Source organism: Embiotoca jacksoni, unplaced genomic scaffold (assembly GCF_022577435.1).
Source record: "Embiotoca jacksoni isolate LCO1_2020_lvr unplaced genomic scaffold, fEmbJac1.0.p SCAF_10, whole genome shotgun sequence".
Classification (NCBI taxonomy): domain Eukaryota; kingdom Metazoa; phylum Chordata; class Actinopteri; family Embiotocidae; genus Embiotoca; species Embiotoca jacksoni.
In genome coordinates this window covers 12,598,736-12,620,675 of record NW_027185230.1, presented here as the reverse complement: position 1 = coordinate 12,620,675, position 21,940 = coordinate 12,598,736, and the positions used below count along the sequence as shown (strand labels likewise).

General features: G+C 43.4%; 3 protein-coding genes across 3 annotated transcripts; 1 reads left to right on the top strand and 2 right to left on the bottom strand.

Annotated features, from left to right (window-relative positions):
- Positions 1-90: 90 nt before the first annotated feature.
- Positions 91-8,303, top strand: LOC138209262 (polypyrimidine tract-binding protein 3-like). Its single transcript, XM_069167721.1, has 14 exons — positions 91-197; positions 1,134-1,194; positions 1,283-1,449; positions 1,521-1,664; positions 1,945-2,097; positions 2,190-2,300; positions 2,416-2,569; positions 2,818-2,877; positions 3,234-3,346; positions 3,505-3,538; positions 3,628-3,720; positions 4,397-4,619; positions 4,760-4,837; positions 6,214-8,303. The coding sequence occupies exons 2-14, from the start codon at positions 1,170-1,172 to the stop codon at positions 6,344-6,346; spliced, it is 1,488 nt and encodes a 495-aa protein (XP_069023822.1). The 5' UTR covers positions 91-197; positions 1,134-1,169; the 3' UTR covers positions 6,347-8,303.
- Positions 8,304-10,279: 1,976 nt separating this feature from the next.
- Positions 10,280-18,373, bottom strand: ugcg (UDP-glucose ceramide glucosyltransferase). Its single transcript, XM_069167707.1, has 10 exons — positions 17,950-18,373; positions 16,312-16,456; positions 15,245-15,347; positions 14,997-15,098; positions 14,802-14,914; positions 14,382-14,560; positions 14,220-14,306; positions 13,732-13,839; positions 13,492-13,570; positions 10,280-12,812 (listed from the first exon to the last, which is right to left on the bottom strand). The coding sequence occupies exons 1-10, from the start codon at positions 18,045-18,047 to the stop codon at positions 12,642-12,644; spliced, it is 1,185 nt and encodes a 394-aa protein (XP_069023808.1). The 5' UTR covers positions 18,048-18,373; the 3' UTR covers positions 10,280-12,641.
- Positions 18,374-18,421: 48 nt separating this feature from the next.
- On the bottom strand, positions 18,422-21,934 carry LOC138209228 (molybdopterin synthase catalytic subunit). The gene is made up of 5 exons (XM_069167672.1): positions 21,849-21,934; positions 21,606-21,717; positions 21,136-21,292; positions 20,870-20,993; positions 18,422-20,796 (listed from the first exon to the last, which is right to left on the bottom strand). Exons 2-5 carry the CDS (start codon positions 21,715-21,717, stop codon positions 20,716-20,718), a joined length of 474 nt encoding a protein of 157 aa, XP_069023773.1. The 5' UTR covers positions 21,849-21,934; the 3' UTR covers positions 18,422-20,715.
- Positions 21,935-21,940: the final 6 nt, after the last annotated feature.

The window sequence follows — 21,940 nt, the reverse complement described above, 5'->3', positions numbered from 1 at the left end:
GGAGTTTCACTTATTTTTTTTTCCTTTATTTTATTTGATCTTATTTTGAATCCGAGGCGTGTCCGCGAGCCGCCATGTTCTGCCGTGATGTCACCAAACGGGAAGTGAGCTCGTTGTTCCCGCTGCCTGGCTGCGGAGGCTCGCCGACCAAAACAACTCTTCCTCTGCTACTCTTCCTCCTCGCGGACCATGGACTGGTAAGCGCGCGAAAGCCTCCCGAACCTTTCCCGAACATTCACGCCGCTGATTTTCCCTCCTTCCTCCCTCGCGTTTCCTTGGTGACTAAACCGCACCTGCGCGAGCCTCTTGTCACCCCCCCCCCCTCGCCACCCCTACCCCCCCCCCACCACCCCTTGTTTGTTGTTGTTTACTTGTTTACTAAAACGGCCCCCTGCCGCTGCTGTTACCGTTACTTACACGCCGTGTTTCGCCCGTGCTGCTTCTGTTTTGGATTAGTGTCGCCAGCGGGGGTTGATTGGCCGAAATCTCGCGATGATTGCGTGTTCACGTTCATGGACGTTTGATTGATGAGTTATTTCGTTTCACACGGAGTTTTAACGTGTTATTAAACTGAATAAATTCAAACCGTGTAAAACGTGATCATGTTTGTCTGAACCTCCGGAGGATCCACTTTACTGTGAAAACCGAGAATGAATGAGTTTTAGTTCAAGAAGAGACAAACACTAATCAACATAATCAATAAACATTTGAATCGTTTATCAATATCAAATAAAATCATCTTTTCGTTCCACATGTTGATTTATATTTTTTTTAACAAGCGGCTGCTTAACAATTAGTTAATCAATAGTCTGCCTTTAACGAGCCAATCAATCAACTGATCGGTTAATTAAAATATTTTGGATGATAAATCACTTCACCTCTCGTTTTTCCATCGACAGTCAGAAACTCAGATTCAGGAAGTTCATCAAGCCTGAATCTGAGAATTAAAAAAAAAAAAAAAAAAAATCAGAGAAATTAATAAATTAATACATCATATATCAGAGAAATCAATAAATCAGAGAAATCAATAAATTAACACATCATATATCAGAGGAATCAATAAATCAGAGAAATCAATAAATCAGAGAAATCAATAAATTGACTGACGGACACTTCATTGTGTTTGTCTGCAGGAATCAGACTTCAGTTTGTTGGTCGGCTCTGAGAACATGAGCTCCGCCCACCTGTCCACAGGTGAGTCTGTCTGTCTTTCTGTCTGTCTGTCTGTCTGTCTCCTAACAGCTGTCTGTCCGTTCACCTGTACGTTTCTGTCTTCCTCCAGTGGATGGCGCTGATAGGCTGTGTGTTTCCGAGCGTGCTCAGTGCGTTCCTTCTCGGGTCCTTCACCTGCGTCGGCTTCCCGCTGACGTTTCCGAAGAGGAAGTTCTCGATCTCGCGCTTCCCTTCGGCCGAGTTAGTAAACTGATCACGCTCACGGCCAAGAATCAGGTAACCGCTCACGGCTAACTAATAACACCTCACCGCTAAAGGCTGACCGCTTTCCTCGTTTTTGTTTTCAGGCGTTTTTAGAGATGTCTTCGGAGGAAGCTGCTGTTACCATGGTGAACTACTACACCTCGACCGCGCCCACCGTCAGGAACCAGCCAGTCTTCATCCAGTTCTCCACCCACCGCGAGCTCAAGACCGACAATCTGACCAATCAGGTGAGGAGTTCAGTCAAGCTCCGCCCACTTCAACTTTTTCGGGGCTTTTTATGAGGTAAATGTCCGCGTGTCAAATTTCTGTCCAGGAAACATTAAAAAAAACCACAAAAAAAAACCGATAACGCAGGAGTTGTCTGACGTTTTTAACGTTCAGAATCAGAAAATCTTGAAACGAGGGAATAAAAGACAATAAGAAGATAATTTATTCAAATCTACAACAGTGAACCAACTGAATAATTTACACCTGAATAATCCCATTTGTTTGTTGGTTTGTTGACAGAGATCTCAGGCGGCGCTGCACGCCACAGCTGTGCATTCTGGGAACATGGCTTCAGGAGGCGAGGGGCGGGGCTTAGCTCCGGGTCAGACTCCCGTCCTGAGAATCATCGTGGAGAATTTATTTTACCCGGTGACCCTGGAGGTCCTGCAGCAGGTCAACGCAGCTCTCGTCATCATCGTCGTCGTCGTCGTTTATTATTGACGTTTGTTTGTTTGTTTCAATAAAGTTTCGCTGTGCGTCCTCAGATCTTCAGTAAATTCGGCTCGGTGCTGAAGATCATCACGTTCACCAGAAACAACCAGTTTCAGGCTCTGCTGCAGTTCAGCGATGTCGTGCACGCTCAGCACGCCAAGGCCGTGAGTCACGCACACACACACACACACACACACACACACACACACACACACACACACACACACACACCTGCTCATAAATCCCCCCCCAACAGCAGTGTGTCCTCGTGTCTTTCAGTCTCTGGACGGTCAGAACATCTACAACGGCTGCTGCACGCTGAGGATCGACTTCTCCAAACTGAGCGCGCTCAACGTCAAGTACAACAACGACAAGAGTCGCGACTTCACCAGAGCCGACCTGCCGACCGGAGAGCTGGAGCCCGCCGCCTTCGGTGAGAGGCGGAGCCACGCTGCTAAGTTATCTGTCACTTCCGGTTGTGGTCATGCCGTGAGGGACCAGCAGGTGTTAGCTGTCTACAGTAACTTCAGAGTCAGTGACACGCCTGCTGAGATGGGATTCGGACAGCCAATGTTTAGGGGCGGGGCTTATGACTCACCCGGTTACGTGTGTGTGTGTGTGTGTGTGTGTGTGTGTGTGTGTGTGTGTGTGTGTGTGTGTGTGTGTGTGTGTGTGTTTCAGGTGTAGCTCTGCCGCCGTACGGAGCAGCAGCGTTCCCGCCCACTTTTCATCAACACGCCGGTGAGTCACGTCCCTTCCTTCGTACAACGCGTGTCACGTTTCTTCCGTTTTAATGTTTCGATACCGTCGGACGGCGACATCCCGCGTCTCCAGCCTGTTTTAAATAAAGTTTTATTGGGTGTGTTCTTCCCGACTCCGATCCCACACTGTTTTACGGTTCTGTTAATAAGCTGGAAACGCGTCGTCTGCGGAGGAACTCTTTTTCGGAATCTGAGATTCTGACAGCATCTCACCACCGGGTGGCGCCGAACACGTTGATTTACCGGACGACTCGGCGGCCGCCTCTGGAAGTTTTTTAACGACGTCAGTCTGTGCCGTTTTTAAATAAAGTTGTCGGGGGTGTTGTCCGTCCCCAGGTCTGTCCATGGCGGCCATCCCCGGCTCGTTGGTGTCTCCTCCTCGTGTCTCGCTGCAGGTGGCGCCTCCTTCTGTCCACTCGGTGCTGCTCGTGTCCAACCTGAACCCAGAGGTCAGAGGTCACACACACACGTGCGGTCACATCAGCAGGCGGCTCCGAACTCGTTGACGTGAATGTTACGTTAACGACAAATCAAATCAAACTTTTAAAATGATGATTTTTTTTTTTTTTTTTTTGGTACTAACTTTATTAGCACTTTGTTTCTGCAGAGCGTCTCTCCTCACTGCCTCTTCATCCTGTTCGGTAAGAAACGCATTCATATCGATCATCGAGTCAAGCGTGAGAAACAAGAGAAGTCCATTCAAACGCCTTTCGTTCATTTGTGTTTTCAGGTGTTTACGGGGACGTTCAGAGAGTGAAAATCCTCTTCAACAAGAAGGAAAACGCTCTGGTTCAGATGAGCGACGGCACGCAGGCCCAGCTCGGTCTGAAGCTCTTTTATTTATTACAGTTAAACCTCTTCAGCTTTTATGTCATCAGACAGCGACGGGCCTCCAAAATAGCGGCCACTCTTTACTTTCATGATCATAACGAATCTGTGCTGATTTTCATTATTTCAGTCACTTTACAAATTAAACCTGATTTTAATTTGAATTGTGTTTACAAACACGCTGGATAAAGTATTTACGTGAACATGTTCTAGGAAAAAAAAAAAGTAAAAAATGTAAAAAACTTTTCCTCCTGACTTTTACATTAAACAAACACCTGCGTTTGTACACTTGAGCTGACTTCCTGTTTAGCTCGATGCTAATTTGAACCGGGATTAAAAAATAATTCGGTCGTGCAAATCTGAGCTTTCCAAATGTTTATCCTCCGTTTTCCCAGCAGAAATGTAAACGTCCACAGTTTTGTTGTAGTTCCTCTCACTGACAGCAGGGAGAGACAAAGGTGACACTGCGTTTAATACTTAAATTTAAAAATATTTTTTGCTTTACTTTTCTGATTAATCTTTCATGTTTTTAATTTTTAAACAAACAAAAAAAATTATTGTGTGATCTTGAAAGTGTGATTGAATTTTCTTCCACTTTTTAATTTCTTACATTTAAAAAAAAATTTTTTTTTTGCTTATTAATTCTTTTGTCTCTGATTTTTCCCCGACAGCAATGAGTCACCTGAACGGGCAGCGTCTCCATGGTAACGTGATCCGGGTGACGCTGTCCAAACACCCGGTGGTGCAGCTGCCTCGCGGGGGGGCGGGGCAAGAAGAGCAGGCGCTGACTCAGGACTTCTCAGGCTCCGCCCTCCACCGCTTTAAAAAGCCCGGATCCAAAAATTTTAACAACATCTTCCCTCCGTCGGCGACGCTGCACCTCTCCAACATCCCGTGAGTCACTTCAGGACTTCACGTTTGTTTCTTTAAATTTAGCGGTCGAGTGTTGAATTGTAATATTTTCTTTATTTAATATTGTCCCACTTGTTGTCCTCTTGTCTCCTTCTTTGTCTCCTTGTGTCATTAATTCCCAGCTCCTCGGTCGATGAGGAGGCGTTGAAGGATTTATTTTCCTCCACTGGATTCACAGTTAAAGCCTTCAAGTTTTTCCAGTAAGTAACGACGCAGAAAGAAAACAAGTCCGTTTGTTAATTTGTTTGTGTGTGTGACAAACAGTTTAAAAAAATGTGAATTGTTTATGCTATAAAATAATTTGAAAGTTCTTTTGTTTTTATTTAATTTTATTCGGATTCATGCAGATAGTTCTTCGGTTCTAACGTGAGAACTTTTATTGATTCTTTGGTGACGGTAGAGAGAGCGTTTGGGATGACGTCGCGTTCAGGTACGAAGAACATGACTCGGTACCTCAGCCGCCTTGCGTTTTGTCCGCCGGTGTTTTTGTCGTTAACTGTCGGCGAGCGGCTGCTCTTCACAATGACAGATGTGAAAAATCGAACTCCAGCTCACCAAAGTCGAATTTAAATCCTCCAGTGAATTTGCGAGCTCTTTTACTACAACAATGAACTAAGAGCGCCCCCTTGTGGACTTAATGAATCACTTTCAAATCACAACGTGATGCGTGTCAGAGCCGTTAAAGCTACGCTGTTCTTCACGTTAAATTTCAGACTTGTTTCCGTTCCTCGCCGACAGCGGATGTTTGATGGAAGAACAGACGAGACACAAACACCAGTGGACGTTTAATCAGCCGTGAAATTCAATCATTGAGATTTTTTTTTGACACTTTCTTTTGTCAGTCAGGAGTCTGTGATTTTTTTTAACGGAAGCTCACAACGCTCCGAAAGTTAACGTAAACAAACTGTGTACGTCGCACACGCAAAGCAGATGTTCTGTAATTGTCAGCATCTTCGCCTTAAGAAAGGTCCAAAACCCAACGAAAATGTTTACAAAATAAGATTTTAAAAATATTTTTCAGGTCATTCATTTTGCAAAATGTGAGTTTGATTCACTTTAAAAATACTTTTTAAAATTTTTATTATTGTGTTTGAATTTTATGAGCCAACACATATGGTACATTCATTCACAGCACGCACGCTTGTCATTCAAGTGGTTAATTCGCGAGAACACTGTTGCTAGGCAACGACAACACGAACGGTGTCTAGAAGCCACAGAGGCTGACAGTCAGTTGGCTAGCAGGAGGGTAACGAGATGCAGGAACTGCGTAATGATAGACGGAGATGAAAAGGCCGCTGGAACATTAGAACGTTAAATTACGACGAGAATGTCGACACAACATATTAACTTCGCCGTCGTCCACCATTTCTGAAAACGTCGGCAAATGCGTCATAACTCGTGAACTTCGATGCCGTAAAACAACACGAGGGGGCGAAATTCGTGCGAATTATTTTCGCGAACACGGGAATCGTGGCCCCGACCGATCGAGGTAGAGTACAAGGCAGAACATGACTGCCCTGGGTGACCTCCCCCTGTGGTCATTAGTTTAATGATGTCACTTCCTCTGATGTCACAGGAAGGACAGGAAGATGGCTCTGATGCAGCTGGCGTCGGTGGAGGAGGCCATCGAAGCTCTGATCGCTCTGCACGACCACCAGCTGGACCACAACCAGCATCTCCGAGTCTCCTTCTCCAAGTCCACCATCTGACCTTTGACCTTCAGAACTGACCAGCCAATCAGACTTCAGGGCTTCTGATTGACGGGAGATGGGAGAACGCCGATTAACCAACAATCTTTCTGTGCCTACAAACAGCCTGGCATCACAGGGACTGATGATGTCACGACCAGGGCCATCGCCGTGGTTACAGAGGTTACAGTGCACATTCCTGAGCAGACTGAGTAGCAGTGGATTGTGGGTAATGGAGTCCAGTGAGGAGCTAATGTGAGTTGAATCTGTTGTCTAAATTAATGTGATGCAGAAAAAAAATCAGGAAGAAAAAAAACTGCCTTTTACCAACGAACGATTTTATTCTATACTCAGCTTATTGTTTAACGTTACATTTACATCTGGTAAACTGTCTCAAGTTATTTCGTTTATTTTTCAGCATAATAACAATCAAATATTATTTTACTTTTTTCTGTTTTTATTGAAACAGATTTTTAATTTTACGTCCGATTTTTACTTTAAAGGTTTCCACAAACTTCCACATTGTTTTTTGGTTGTTGTTTTTTCAGCGCTTCACGCTGCCATCTGATTGGCTGGAATTATTATTGTTATTATTTTAGGGTTTAGCTGCAACAGACCTTCTTCTGTGCCTTATTTTTTTGATTCTTCTGGTGGGTTTTGGTTTTTTAAATGCTGTTTGCTGGTGTTTAGGTGGCAGCACATCTTCATCTGTCTTTAGATTTTTTTGTAGAATTTTTTCACTTTGTTAAAAATCCTTTTGTTTATTGTTGGTGTATTTTTTGGAAGGGTTTTTCATGAATGTATTTATACTGTACAACATGTAAGGGGTATCGCTTTCGACGTATTTATGTGTTTGTGTGCGTGATATTTATAAAGTTGTGCTGAGCTGTGATTTGTTGATCTTCAAACGTCCCACCTTTTTTTTCTATCAAAATTTTATTCAAATCACTTCCCATTTTTTTTTTAATTTTTACGTGTTTTTATCATCATCTCGTTCGGATTTTTGTTTTTCAAACAGGAAACAAGCCACAAAAACAGGAAGCTGTCGATTTCCAGTTTGCCTTCTGACCGCTGACCTCACCACCTGAGATTTTCAGTTCAGATTTTTTGTTTGTTTAGGCTTTTGGCTGTAAAACTCAGATCAGCAAATAAATTCAGTTTTGGATTTTGACATATGTGGAGACGTCGTGTTGAGGTCCTGCCTCCTGCCCTATAAACGTTTTTAAAATATGATTATTGTTCAAATTTTTTTTAATGCAAATTTTCTTTTTGTTTTTTACTTTTGCTTTATTTGTTTTCTTTGATTTTTTTCTTTCTGATTTTACAGCAAACATTTTCTTCAAGGTTGAAATTATTATAATTTTTTTTCTCACGAGTTACCGTTTAACTTTAATTTTTAAAAATGACAAAATAAAAGCAAAATCATTCTTTAAAAGAAAATTCTTAATTCAATTTGGTGATTACATAACTTTGAAAAAAGTGGTGGGTGTGCGGGGTCTAATCAAGCCAAAGTTTGCGTGCCTTTTAATTGGATTATCACATTCTCTCATTATGACATCACTTCCTGTTTAATTGGCTTCCCAATTGTATTTTACGTTTTACTGTTAATTTCAGTTCCAACTTATAACATTAAACATACGAGCATAACAATATATTTTTTTTAGATTTTTAAGTTTTCATATCAACACAAGCTAATCCTGATCACATTAGGTAAACATTTCTCAGTTTTTCTGTTCAGAACAATGTGAACAATGTGACATCAAACAATGTGATATTGTTTTTCAGGGCTCAACATGAGTAGAAGTGAACGCTAATATAACACTATTGTCCTCTTATAGCCCCGCCCTGACATATGTAGCCCCGTCCACTAAAAAGAACCCACAACCCCTGTATTTGTCAAGATCTCTGTTGTTACGTGATTACTGATCAAAACCAGAGAAGGCTGATTCATTAATAAAACTTTACATGTAACGACTGACACATTGAACAGCAAGACTGAAAACAAAGATGGCCGAAACGCCTCCACTTGCCCGTCGGCAATCTGTCGGTTCTACGACGTCACCGAAAACCTGAGTGTGGACAGTAATGACAGCAATATGTCCACACACTCTGCCCCCGTCCCACATGGGAGGCCTTGAACTTCACGTAGCCCCGCTGCCGCCATTTTGACTGTTTGACTGTTGTGGATGCTGTACGCTGATCATTTTCTAGTTAAACATGATCAATACCTAAAGACAGCTGGCAGCTACATATCAGATACTTTCCCCCAACAGACGGATTGTGATCTTAGCACGCCAGCTGTGACATCAGAACATAAAGTGAACTTGTGGAAGAAGCAGCGTCTCTCAGAATATCAGACATTTGAGTTTACTGCAGAACAATAAGCTTGAAGTCTCAAGTTAGGATTTTTGGCCGGCGCCATCTTGCAAGTTCAGTGCGGTTTGGCGCCAGAAGTGACCATATTTGACCGAGCTGGGGACGGGCGAGCGGTGGATCTGTCTCGATCTGATTGGAAACCCGACGATATTACGTCTCGCCCACCGACAGCGGAAACCTGACTGCACCACAGGCCTGTCAATCAAACACAGACACCCCCAAAAACACAGCTTTTTAAAGCTTATTTTCTAATTAATGACGGGATTATTTTTCAGATGGACCGGCAGAAAGCTAATAAGAAGGATCAACTTTAGGTAACAACAGTAACAGTAACTAGTGGAAAAGAGAGTCTATGGAGCTGGAAGCTTTTTGTAGCTGACCTCTAGTGGCCCTCGGTGGTATTGCAGTTTAAGGCCATTCAGCATTAGTCTCACTGGCCTGACACCGGGAGCTACGTCCACTTTTATACACAGTCTGTGCAGAACAAACGGACGATCAATCATCAGAGCGCTGACGGACTGCCTGCCTGCCTCCACCACTACTTTATTAAAAGCAGCTGTCAATCACGGCCGTGCCATGTAATGTACACCAGGGGGCGCCCTTGACATGTCGACCATCTTTATATACAGTCTCTGTTACAACTTGTGTTGTCACAAGTTACAACATGTGTATCATTACGTGCGTGTAGATACAGTAGGGATACTTGGCACAGTAGTGAGACAAAGTAACGCAACTTGCAACTTGTCATACATGTGAACCGTATTGTAATGTGACACACGGGTAGAACATGTTATATGTCTGTTGGCCTGCTAAACGTCACACGTGATGTTTCCTTTAAATCCATAGGCTGTTCTGTTAATCGACAATCATTTTACAACAATTACTTTGTCATACATGATGATAAACTGAAGCTCTTTGGGTTCTGAAAAACATTTTTCACGTTTTATTGTCATTTTATCGATATAATAATTATTTATTTGATCAATTGGTCCATGGAAATTATCCCAGTACCTGTAAGATGTAATAAGTATGTACGTATGTAACACGTAAAACAAGTTTTACAAGCTGCTTGTAATGTGTGAGGACATGAACATGAATAGGAAATGATTAGAAATATATTCAGTGTGGCCCTTTCAGAATACATTTGAATTCTTATTTTATTGCTTTAAATCTTTTTGAATATCTGAAACTGTTGATTTTTATTTTGAAAATCCTGTTTAAAAAAAAAAAAAAAAAAAAAAAAAATCATTTGGACATCCGATTGTTTTTATACGTGAACGTGGCTTTGTGTTTTATCTAATGAATGTAACGTTGTTGTGGTGCATTGTGGGAGCAGGTGGGACATCATTGTTATTACACAAGATATTTTTCAAATGGAGCAGTGCATGATGGGAAGGGGGAGCGTTTATCCGTGCTTGACTCAAATAAGTCAAGTTTGTTGAGCATTTATTTATTCTGAAAATGTGACAGGAAGTTGTAGCATGAATCACTGAATAAATAAATAATATGACAACCAATGACTCTGTCCTCCTAGCCAATCACAAAGCGGGACACGAAGAACACCTCTCCACACTGAAGTTCAGATTTGAAAGGGTAAAACTTTATTGTTCCTGTGTTGACACAATCCTCAACTGTGATTGGTCGGTTCGCAGACTACAGCGGATAATTGTAATTTTAAAAAAACAACAGTAAACAAACAATAATCCTGCCAATCTGATTGGACGACGGCAGTGGGGGTTCATCCGACAAAAAAAAAATGATGTCATCAACCAAACCTCCAGTGGCTAAGCTAATGGCTAACAGTGAAGCAACAGGCCTTAAAGAAACACGCAATCGTCCATGCACACACACAAACACACACTCACACGTGCGCACGCACAGTGGTTAGACTGCAAAACAAAACCTTTTCGGAAACGTGGAGTTTTTCTCTCGTTATTTTACAAATGGACTTTTTTTTTTTTTTGGTCCCGTGTTCGATTCGATGTTGAAACACGTGAAACGTTGTGAAATGTTGAGACTGTCTAACGTCACAGAATACTGGAATTCCTTCAGTGCTGCACCTCTTCTCAAAAACGGCTAAAAAACGAATTCTCTGCTCTCAATGTCCAGTTTTGTTTATTTTCAACGTTCTTTTCCTTTGGCAACTTTTAGTTTTTTTTTTAGTTTTTTTTTTTTATGATGCCGGATGGACTTCTACTGAAGAAAAATACGGAGAAAATTCCACTAATTTAGACTTTGCATTTTGTAATTGCGTCTTTGAGTCCTGTTTACAATATTTTAGATTTTTTTTTTCTAATTACCAGATCCAAATACAGTTATCTTTTAAAGGAACAAATATTTGAAGAACGGCTTTTATAAGAAAAAAATACATCATACAATGACTGCCTACACACTTTGTAACTATGAAGATAACGACTTTTGTCGTTAAGATCTTTTACTAATTAGCACAAAAACTATTTTGGAATTCCTGACGGGCCTGTGACATGTTTTTTTTAAATAATTACGTTTTAATCGTTACCTTGGCAACATTAAATAAATAACAAGTTAGATACGACATACATTTTTCAATTACAAAATACATGTTTTTTTCTCTTTTCTTCATGAGAAAAATGAGAGGTGATAATTGTAAAAACTGTCTACAGTATTTTTTCGTCAGTAGAAGTTGCTCTCTTTATCTTTAAAGACAATCAGATTCAGTTTCTCCTCATTTTCCTCGTCTACACCCTACATCGTAAAACTCATCGTCCTCCGTACGAAGACAACTCGGGTCTGAAGTGACTCGTCTGTATTTTAATTCTTCATAAACTTGTCGGGTAAAAAACGGCCCAGTTTGACGACAGAACCAGAAATGGACTCTTCTGGTTTCTCAGGTCAAATGAAGCGTTTTTTTTCCCCCCTGACAGACAGAAAAATAAATGAACTGTTCAATGAAACGGCGGCGGATGTTTCGGTTAAATTTTTTGGCCAAAAACAAATAAATTATTTACATATTTTTTTCCTTTTGTTACAAAAACAACAAAAGTAAACAACAGCTGCGATAATCATTTCAACTAAAGTTTGAAATATTTTACTTTGAAAAACTGGACTTTACTCTGAAACTAAAACAAACTAATTTGAATGTTGAAAAAAAAAAAAAAAAAATCATCACCTGGCCGTCCTGGTACAGCTCCATGAGGCTAAATGCTAACAGCTAGCTAATGTGCCGCAACTAATGATGAATGGTAATTTCTATGAATTTTTCTGTCAACAAAATGTACAATTGGTGAAAACTGCCATTTAAATCTTCCCTCACATCATTTTGATCAAAACATCTCCGGTGTCACGTTTTACAAACGACTGATTAAACCAAATGGTTGTGACTCACTTCCCGTTGATCAATAATTGATCAGTTTAGTGTTTCAGGGTGTGCGCTTTGACTGTTTTCATGTTGAATATTTTCAGAATAAAAGTCAAACTAAATATGAGAGCAGAGTGGAATTTCAAAGTAAAACATTTGTTGCTGTTCAGCTGATTTTATTAAATAAAAAAAATTAAACGCAAAGCTGAGAACAAAAAAATAAATCAGCAAATCAGGAGAGGATGTACTCTATCCTGTTTTCCTGCTCTAATCAAAGATCATACGATTCAGTGCGATGCATTACGCCCCTATTTTTTTTTTTATCGGTTTGTTTTTTCTTCCTTTCTTCGCTCTCATCGGTTCGTTCTGGCATCGTTTAGTTTTAGCACCAAAAGGAACATAAATAGTAAAAACACACACACACACACACAGACACACACACACACACACGCGCACAGACACACACACGCACACTCACTCAAACACACTTCAGTTTTTTTTCTCTTAAAAAACAAATAAACGTCAGTCTCTCTCTTTCTATCTTCCTCCTACTCTGTGATGATGATGACGGTGATGATGATGAAGAGGAGGAGGAGGTGGTAACTAAACGTCGATGATCTCCTCGGCCGTGCCGCCGCAGCGCAGCCGGTAGCGTCCGGTCCTCCAGCTGATGGTCGGGTCCCACAGCGCCGACAGGAAGATCTGCACTGCCATCGACTCGCGAATGAACCAGGCAACGGCGAAGTCCAGCTTCGAGAAGCACAGCGGGCCGCCCTGCGGGGGATGTCATCAGTCAATAACCAATCAACAACCATCTGAGAGCACATCAGAGCTGCGCGTTCTTTTTCAGGTTTCAGGGAATCTTCTGATGTTTACAAACGAACAACAAAACAAAACAAAACGAGACGTCTGTAAACTGACCAGCATAGCCAATACTGGTTAGACTGGTTAAATTCCTCCGGTTCATCCGAGGAAGTTGACTTTAATCTCATAAACAAAAGCGAGTGCTTAAAGGGACTGAGACACCTGACCGCACCACGGACTTGTCAATCGAACAGACACGCCCTCAAAAACCCGTCTTTTTGAGGTTTATTTTCTCATTAATGACGTGATTATTTTCAGATGGACTTTAGCTAACAACATCGAAATAACTTGTGGAAAACATTTATTGACTTTGTATTTCATGGGAGAAGTTATGAAGCCGGAGGTTTTTGGAGCCGGCCTCTAGTGGCACACGGTGGTATTGCAGATTGAGGTACTTCCGCACATGTTGGAGCTGTCGCACCGATCGACAGTAAACTCGGGGCCACTCCTCGGGGATGAAGGGCGCCTGGTGCTCCCCGAGTCAAATAACAAATTTCACGCGTTTTTTTTTTCAAAACAAAAGTAATCAGCCTTGAAAAAAAAATCCCCTTTCAAAACGAAGGCATGAGATTGGGCTGAACGTGGGTACCTGAACTCCAGTGAGCTGAATGTAGTCACAGATGAACCAGGCGAGACAGTGACACATGAAGAAGACCATCATGTCCCACCTGCGATACAGAGAGAGATGCACACACAATCCGTAAGTATTTTTCCCTTCAGACGATCAATGACGCCGATCAGGTAACGTGACCAGTGAAACACTCCCTGGTTTACACAAGCCCCGTCCGGCGGTGACCTCAGCACGCCGTGCTGTGATTGGCTTGCCTACCTGAACACGTGGTGCGCCGCCCAGCCAATGATGAGGCTCGCCAGGAAGCACTCCGAGACGGGCTCGAGCACGGTGGCAGGAAGCATATTGATCCGCAGCTTCGTCCACCTGAACAAACATTACTTCAGTAATTCTTCCTTCTGAGGCGTTGGAGCTCGTTTTTCCTCACACACACGACAGATCACAAAATATTTTCACAAAAATTACAGAATGATTCATCTGAAACTGTTCGGCAGAATAATCAATAATATAATAACAGCGTATTATAATAATAATAATAATAATAATAATAATGCAAATTATTTTATAATAATATATTGTCAAAAATATATTATAAAATAATTTGCAGCCGCCGTCACAGCGGTGCTTTAAAATAATTCTACACTCTCACGTTATTTCAACGAGAGAGGGAAAAAAAAACTTGTAGAAATGAACCAGACGACGTGAACAATAAAAACAGCCAATCGCGAGAGGAGCTCCGACGTCACCTGATCATGCGGGACTGGAACTGGCCAATGGAGTACGAGCCGGAATTCTGCAGCGCCACCTGTGTTGCCATGGAGAACTTCCAGCCCCTGACGAGATAAACACGGTTACCGGGGGAAGTCTCTTCCGATGCGTCAGGCGGGCGCTAACGCCGACACGCTTACCTGTCGGCGATGGCTTTTGCCATGAAGTAATCCTCCGCGATGTACTGAGCGAAGGCGACCAATCCGCCGGCCTGATCCAGCACGTCCTTCCTCATCAGACACGACATCCCCGTCACGCATTTTATCCCCGTCACGTTAGCCGATATGTAGGAGCGAGGGTGGGACGTCCCAAAATACACCTGGGAGCACGTTAGCGTTAGCATCTATTAGCATCAAACAGCTAGTTAGTTTAAAATGACGACACTTTGAATATAGTAAATGTTAGCGTATTAGAAATGACAACAACAACAAAAAAAAAACAAAACAAAAAAAATCACATTAGCATTTCAAGACACCTATTGTGACATTGGCTTTAGCACCATTAGCTTATCTGGTAAACCAGTCAGAAGACTAAGCGTGGACTTAGCGCGTTAGCCTCACCTGCTCCAGTGTGGCGGCGAACCCTTGGCGGTCGGCAACATATGGCAACCCGTGGACCAAGCCCACCTTCTCCGTCATCTGATTGGTCAGATCTGTCAGCGTGTCGGGATTCGCTGTCGCACGCAAACAAAAGGAGTCATCGTGAGGACGGGCGCGGCGACGACACCGGAGGTGAATCACCGCGGCGGTACCAACCTTTGATGCCGCTGTCACAGATCCAGATCAGGCCGTATTTGGCTCCTTCATAACCGGGCATCAGGTTATTGATCTTCGGGTTGATTCCAACTTTCTTTCCCCCTGACAACCAAACGACACGCTGATGTTAGCTGCTAACGGAGGACAATATAATGCCGCCAGATGAAGTCCGTTGCTCTGGATACATGACGAGAGAATAACGGCGTGAAAAACGGTGAACAAAAAAACAAACAAGCAACATTTCTCACCGATGAACAGCCGAGCATCCACGTTGGGATATTTTCCCAACAACTTCTTGCAGACGTCAACAGCTGGATCGTCGAGATCCTGAACGCACAGCAGGATCTCGTACTGCAAAACCAAACAGTTCAGTTACTGAACAAATCCCTGATGGAACTACAGTCTGAGGGACAGTAGAACCACAGTCTGAGGGACAGTAGAAACACAGTAGAACCACAGTCTGATGGGCAGTAGAAACACAGTCTGAGGGACAGTAGAACTTCAGTCTGAGGGACAGTAGAAACAGTAGAACTAGTCTGAGGGACAGTAGAAACACAGTTGAACCACAGTCTGAGGGACAGTAGAACCACAGTCAAACCACAGTCTGAGGGACCGTAGAACCGCAGTAGAACCACAGTCTGAGGGACAGTAGAACCACAGTCAGAGGGACAGTAGAAACACCGTAGAACTGCAGTCTGAGGGACAGTAGAAACACAGTCAAACCACAGTCTGAGGGACAGTAGAAATACAGTAGAACCACAGTCTGAGGGGCAGTTGAAACACAGTAGAACCACAGTCTGAGGGACAGTAGAAACACAGTAGAACCACAGTCTGAGGGGCAGTAGAAACACAGTCAAACCACAGTCTGAGGGACAGTAGAAATACAGTAGAACCACAGTCTGAGGGGCAGTAGAAACACAGTAGAACCACAGTCTGAGGGGCAGTTGAAACACAGTAGAACCACAGTCTGAGGGACAGTAGAAACACAGTAGAACCACAGTCTGAGGGGCAGTAGAAACACAGTCAAACCACAGTCTGAGGGACAGTAGAAATACAGTAGAACCACAGTCTGAGGGGCAGTAGAAACACAGTAGAACCACAGTCTGAGGGGCAGTAGGAGTCTGGACTTCGTTAAGTGGTTGGGGGCAGTTGACAGGTCAAAGGTTGATAATTAAGTGGTGGAAATGTGGTTGCAGTCAGGTGGTAGTTGGTTAATTAAGTACTGAGGGGTCGTTGGTTAGTTAAGTACTGAGGGGTCGTTGGTTAGTTAAGTACTGAGGGGTAGTTAGCAGGTTCAGGAGGTTCTGAGCTTCACCTTGGGGTAATCCAGAGTGAAAAATGTCTCGAGGTTGGAGATCAGATTTGGGTCAACACCCTTCAGCGGCTTTAACAGAGAAACTCCTGCCAACTGCACAAATGGCTGTTTGACCTCTGACCTTTTCTTGAGGAGGTGGAGACGTCTAAAACAAAAAAGAAGAGAGAGGTCAAAGGTCAGCAGCCTCAAAATCATCATCATCATCAGCAGCAAAATCTGAGAAACATGAAACCATCTTCATCGGGACAGTTCAGTCGGAGTTTCCAGGTTTCCCAGAATGCACTGGAACCGTGTTTAACGTTAAGCCGGTCCGTCCGCCTCCATCACACTCTACTCTGACTTCTCTGTGGAGGTGGAGCTGCTCGTCACAATCACTGCTGCAGTTTCACATTACGTCAGATAGTGAACACTCATCGTGTGACTTTAGCAGCCACCTGAAGCATTCACTCCGTCTCAAAAGACCCCGTCACGTCTTCAGAGGAATCAGTCCACGATCCAGAGGGTCTTTAAAAGCCCGGGATTCTTCTGAAAATCCCATAATCTGTTTAAACCCTGAGAATTACACAATAAAGAGTTTCGCTCCAGAAAAAGCCTGAAAGTTTTTCTGTATCGGCGGAAAGTCAAGAGAAAAGAGGAATAAAACAGCTCTGACGGCTGCAAACGCCCAAATTCCCGCGTTACGACGCAATCAAAGAGCTGCCGCATTGATCAGAACAAGCTTCTGCCGAGTGAAGCTGGAAACCAGAAGTTTGTAAATCTTCCTGGAAATGCAACCAACCCAACTTCTTAAGCAATAGATGCTGGGAAATCACGTGTTGCACAAAACTGCATTACAAAACCAACTGCTTTTACTCTGTCGTTATTCTGCTGACACACCGGTATTTCATTTTGATGTGATTCTTTGAGAAGAACGTATTGATCTACAAGTTGATAACTATCGTCTCTTGGTCCCAATAAAAAAAAACAACAACAACAACAACAACAGCTGTTTCAGTTTGGCTCCGTGTTTGGTGTTGGGAAGGACCCTGAAACTTCAAAATCAGGACATGAATAAATGACAAGGTGAAGTGAATAGTTGCCGAATTAAAGAGGAACTCTTAAAACGTCTCCACGTCATGTTCACTCCTTTCCTCCACGTCCAAAACAATTGCTGCCGACTATACGTGTTTAAAACGACAGGTTTCTGAACGGGATTCAGCATCAATAGGAGGAAATAAGACATTTACACGGCTAAAAACAACGAACAGCGACGGAACCGAATTAGACCCGTAAATCGACCTCTAAGCAGAAACAACCCCTCCCTCCGTCCCTCCGTCCGTCCCCACAGCCTCGTCAAAAAACTGTCCCGGTGGACAATTATTTAATTTTAGTCTTTAATCAGTTTCCCGGAGGGAGCGGATTCACGAGTGGCGCTAACGTTAGCCGGCTAGTGGTTAACCAGGAAAACGCCCCAACAGCCTGCCGTGTAGACACGCAGGTTTACCGGCTGTCGCGCATCCAGAAATCCGCCGAGGAAAAGGGGCGAGAACCGGGTGTGTTTTTCGGCTGAATCCCCCGCAAAACAACAGTGCGGCAAACGCAGGAAAAGAGCGCAGAGGCGTCGCGGCGCTAGCCGTTAGCCTGCGGTGTTAGCCTTACACATAGATGATGGACATGAAGTGCATGAACCACAACACGAGGAAGAGCAGCAAGCCGAACACGGCCAGGCCCTGCATGGCGAGCTCCAGCACGGCCATGGCGCTCAGCGGGACCGGGGCGGGGGGGTCACAGACCCGTGGGGGGCGGGTAGAGTCGACCAGCTGACCGGCCTCGGAGCGGAACCACCCGGAGGAGCGGAGTGAGAGACTCCGCCGGCAGGACGACGAGTTTGGCTTCCGGCTGACAGTTGAAGTTGCGGCGGGAGCCAGTCCGGGTCAGGAGCTCCGCTAACGGGCACTCAAGAGACCGGAATCGGCCTGGCGGTGCTGGCGTCCGGGGTCACGGTGAATTTCGGGGGTTTGACAGTCAGCAGACCGGCTGACGGTCAGCTGACCAACCGGGGGGAGACGGCGGGCATACCGGAAGCAACACAGAGAAGATTGCAACACAGAGAAGATTGCTTCCGGAAAACTTCAAAATAAAGCTCTTTATTTTTTTTTTTGTCTTAAATATTACTTCTTGACTTTATCATCAGTTATGAATATTAGAATGTTTTCAGGAATAATATTTATAAAGTTACAAACGGCTTTGCATTGAATTACAATAGTACAAACGGAAATAAAGCCCAATAATCATACAAATAAAAAAAAACTAACAATTAAAACTGCAAGCAGTGATATAACGCTGCACGTCGGGGATCCAGCGGGTCGGGGCCGCCGTGGAGCAGGCGAGGGTCCGCATATTCCCCCTTGCAGTTTACATTTTTTTCTCGATCTTGTTCCTTATTATTCTTAAAAAAAAAAAAAAAAAAAAAAAAGTTGGTTTGGAGCATCGTCTGACCTTAAACATCAACTTCCTGTGACATGTTGAAACATCAAAATTAGCAGCATCGCCCTGGCTATAGTAGATACAAAAATGACTTTTGGGTCACTTTTTGGAAAATATACTATAGTAAGACTTTTTTTAAATTTTATATATATATATATATATTTTGGACAACATACAGGATGAAGCTTTTATCACTTTTTGGAGTATGACCTTTTTCTGAACTGACATGCATGCCTCAAGTGGGGATCAAACCCATTTACATCTCACTGAGGCAACTGCATACTATAACATGTCCGAAATATGAAAAAAAAAAAATAAAGTCATACTCTGTCGTCCAAATTATGGAAAAAAAAAATCATACTATAGCATTAAAAAGTATTAATGGGATTTAGGGGGATAAAGTTTATGGTAGTTCGGACAGAAATTCAAGAAGTTTCATTTTTTGAGCTTTGTTTTTAGTATGACTGCATTTACAACGCAAACCTGAAACCGGCAAACTTGCAACCGTGTGGCTTACCCTTACGGGGAATTGCCCTCAGTGGACACACGTGTGGCTAACCCTTAATGGGACTCGTCCTCCCTGAACCGTGTTGATTACCTTGAGCGGGGCTCGAACCCGCTTCCTCATGAGGTCGTTTCCAGCTCTGAAGTGGCGTTCGTAGACCGCTGCATTATCTTCTGCGCTGAAGAAAGAGTCGCGACGGAGAAAGTGTTCACTCAGAGCTTTCCAGTGACTCCACCGACAGTCTGGTTGACTCAACAGGTAAAAGATTCTACTTCACCATGGTTGGTATTGATGGTTCAAATTCCACCTGTTGATGGTGATTCAACTTTTAGTGAAGTTGAAACATTTGGAGAAATTGAAAAAGTTTTGCATACACCACACATTACAGGAAGATATTTAATATCACCGCAGACTTCCTTAAAAACACGTATATCTACTATCTAAAGAATGTCTGCGGCAATTTTGGTCGCATTTGAATGAATATTTGTGGACAGATAGGTTGCAGTGAGCTAAAGATTTGTCACAATGAGAGCATTCTCCTGGGAAGATTGGTGGTGCAGCGGTTAGCACTGATGCCTCTCAGCCAGAAGTTTAGGGGTTTGAGTCCCTCCTTCAATGTGACTTTAAAAAAAAAAAATCATACTATGGCATGCCGTCCAAATTATGAAAAGAAAAGTCATAATACTCACTAAAGTGACCCAAAAGTCATTTCTGAGAAATAAAGACAAGAAAATATAATTTAAAGTCGTCAGTTCAATCCTCTGTGAAGTACGTAACCTGAGAATCAGCGACAAAGAAGACAGGATCTGCAACTCTATCTTCATCTGGTGACTCAGCACATTCACAGTCTCTGAGGGTTTAACGGGAAGTTGTTTGGTCACCTGATCTCACCTGGTGAAGATCCGAGGTCTCAGTGTCAAAGTCTGGAGTCTCCATCAGGAGCAGTCTGTCCAACAAAGATGCTTTGACTGAGACAAAGTCCTCCTCTGGGCCTCCCGGTCCCTCGGACCCGGCTTCTGATTGTTGAGTTTCTTCAAGGTGAATCAAATGACCTCAGAAGTGATTGATCAGGGACTGCGTGACGGATTCAAACTCTGATCAATTAGAAATACGATCATCACAAACATCGACATGTTGACTCAGAGGATTTAATTAGACAGAATCAGCAGTTGTCGGGTGATCAGTGACATCACAGCATTGATACCAGGCTGTTCTGACAGCAGAACAGACTCCGGTCTGACGACAGTTTGTGATCAATAACTCGGTCAGGTGTTCAGATGAATCGCAGCACCCAAAAGGTGACCGTTGGAAGAATTAAATCTTGTAACACCACTTTGTACATCAGGGGGCGGTAGTGAGTCTTTTAAACATCGTGCGGACGGCCCCTTTAACGACTGTTCCATTCGTTCGCCTCGGACTGAAACAGTTTTGAATTATTCGACGTGCAGATCTCCTCTGGACCACGAGCACTCGGAGTTCTCCTTCCAGCTCGCCTCCTGCGTGTCGTAAACCTCCTGTCAATCACAGTTACACCGTCAATCAGCAGCCGTGATGCCGACCCGGTCGTCGTGGCGACTCGGCTCTTACCTTCTTCCAGATGGGGACGTTGGCCTTCAGCTGGCTGATACAGTGCTGGATCGCCTGCTGGCTGTCGAGGCGGTGAGGAGACGAGATCGCCATGGCAACGCTGGCCTCGCCCACCTTCACCCACCTGAGGGAGGTTCACGGGTGAGTTTGACCCAAAACAGTTCACTTCATTCCACAACTGTGACACCGCAGCTTTAAGAGCAGGATCAACGGGGTCACAGAGAGGTATCATTAAACCACTACGGTAGTTGGCATTAGCGTCTCACCCCAGCCTGTGGTGCACACAGATGTGCGTCACAGTCGGCCATCGCACTCTGATGTCAGCACACAGCTTGGAGAACTCTGATTGGGCCATGAGCTCATACGCCTCATACTCCAGACCAATCACCTTCCTGCCCTCCACTTTGTCTTCACGGGTCGTACCTTTGGTGCACACACACACACACACACACACACACACACACACGATCATCATCAAACTTAATCTTTATCATTTCCAAATAAAAGGTTTTTAAAATAATTTATTTCTTCACATATTATTTAAAATACTTTTAATCATATGAAATTATTTTTTTCCCCCAAAATATTAAATTTATAATTATCCGCTTTTTTTTTAATTATAGTTTTTTTCTATTTTGGTTGTTTTTCTCAGAATATTCAAAGTAATCAATAATCAGATCCTCTGTATCAATAAATAAATAAAAGTCAGTTTAACTAAAACTTAGTGAAAACTAACCAAGAAACACCGAAACGGCTCCACAGGAAGGGCTGATAACGGCGTCAACCACTTCCTGTACAGACAGCCAATCACGGCTGAGCTTGAAGACGTCTTTCAGCTCCTCCGACATCTGAAGAAAAGAAACATGATCACATGACGAGCAACAGAACATTAAGTGTTATTCATGATCAATAACAATAACCCCGTCACAGAGGGGTTCCTGATGTCACGTGACACGGTGACCTTCTGCAGCGTTTTTACCCAGCATGCATCACGGTCGGTCAGTGCCGCGTGACATAGCCCTCGTTGTTGATCTGCGATCGATTCAAAGTGATAATTTACGGTTCTGCGTT

Coding starts and splice junctions, on each gene's coding strand:
- LOC138209262 (XM_069167721.1), top strand. CDS start 1,170: ATGAGCTCCGCCCACCTGTCCACAG. Junction 1,665..1,944: donor CCGACAATCTGACCAATCAG/GTGAGGAGTTCA, acceptor GTTTGTTGACAG/AGATCTCAGGCGGCGCTGCA. Junction 2,301..2,415: donor ACGCTCAGCACGCCAAGGCC/GTGAGTCACGCA, acceptor CGTGTCTTTCAG/TCTCTGGACGGTCAGAACAT.
- ugcg (XM_069167707.1), bottom strand. CDS start 18,047: ATGGCCGTGCTGGAGCTCGCCATGCAGGGCCTGGCCGTGTTCGGCTTG. Junction 16,457..17,949: donor TTCATGTCCATCATCTATGT/GTAAGGCTAACA, acceptor TTTTTGTTTTAG/ACGTCTCCACCTCCTCAAGA. Junction 14,561..14,801: donor TCGCCGCCACACTGGAGCAG/GTGAGGCTAACG, acceptor ACGTGCTCCCAG/GTGTATTTTGGGACGTCCCA.
- LOC138209228 (XM_069167672.1), bottom strand. CDS start 21,717: ATGTCGGAGGAGCTGAAAGACGTCTTCAAGCTCAGCCGTGATTGGCTG. Junction 21,293..21,605: donor AGCCGTTTCGGTGTTTCTTG/GTTAGTTTTCAC, acceptor TGTGCACCAAAG/GTACGACCCGTGAAGACAAA. Junction 20,994..21,135: donor TGTGTGCACCACAGGCTGGG/GTGAGACGCTAA, acceptor AACCTCCCTCAG/GTGGGTGAAGGTGGGCGAGG.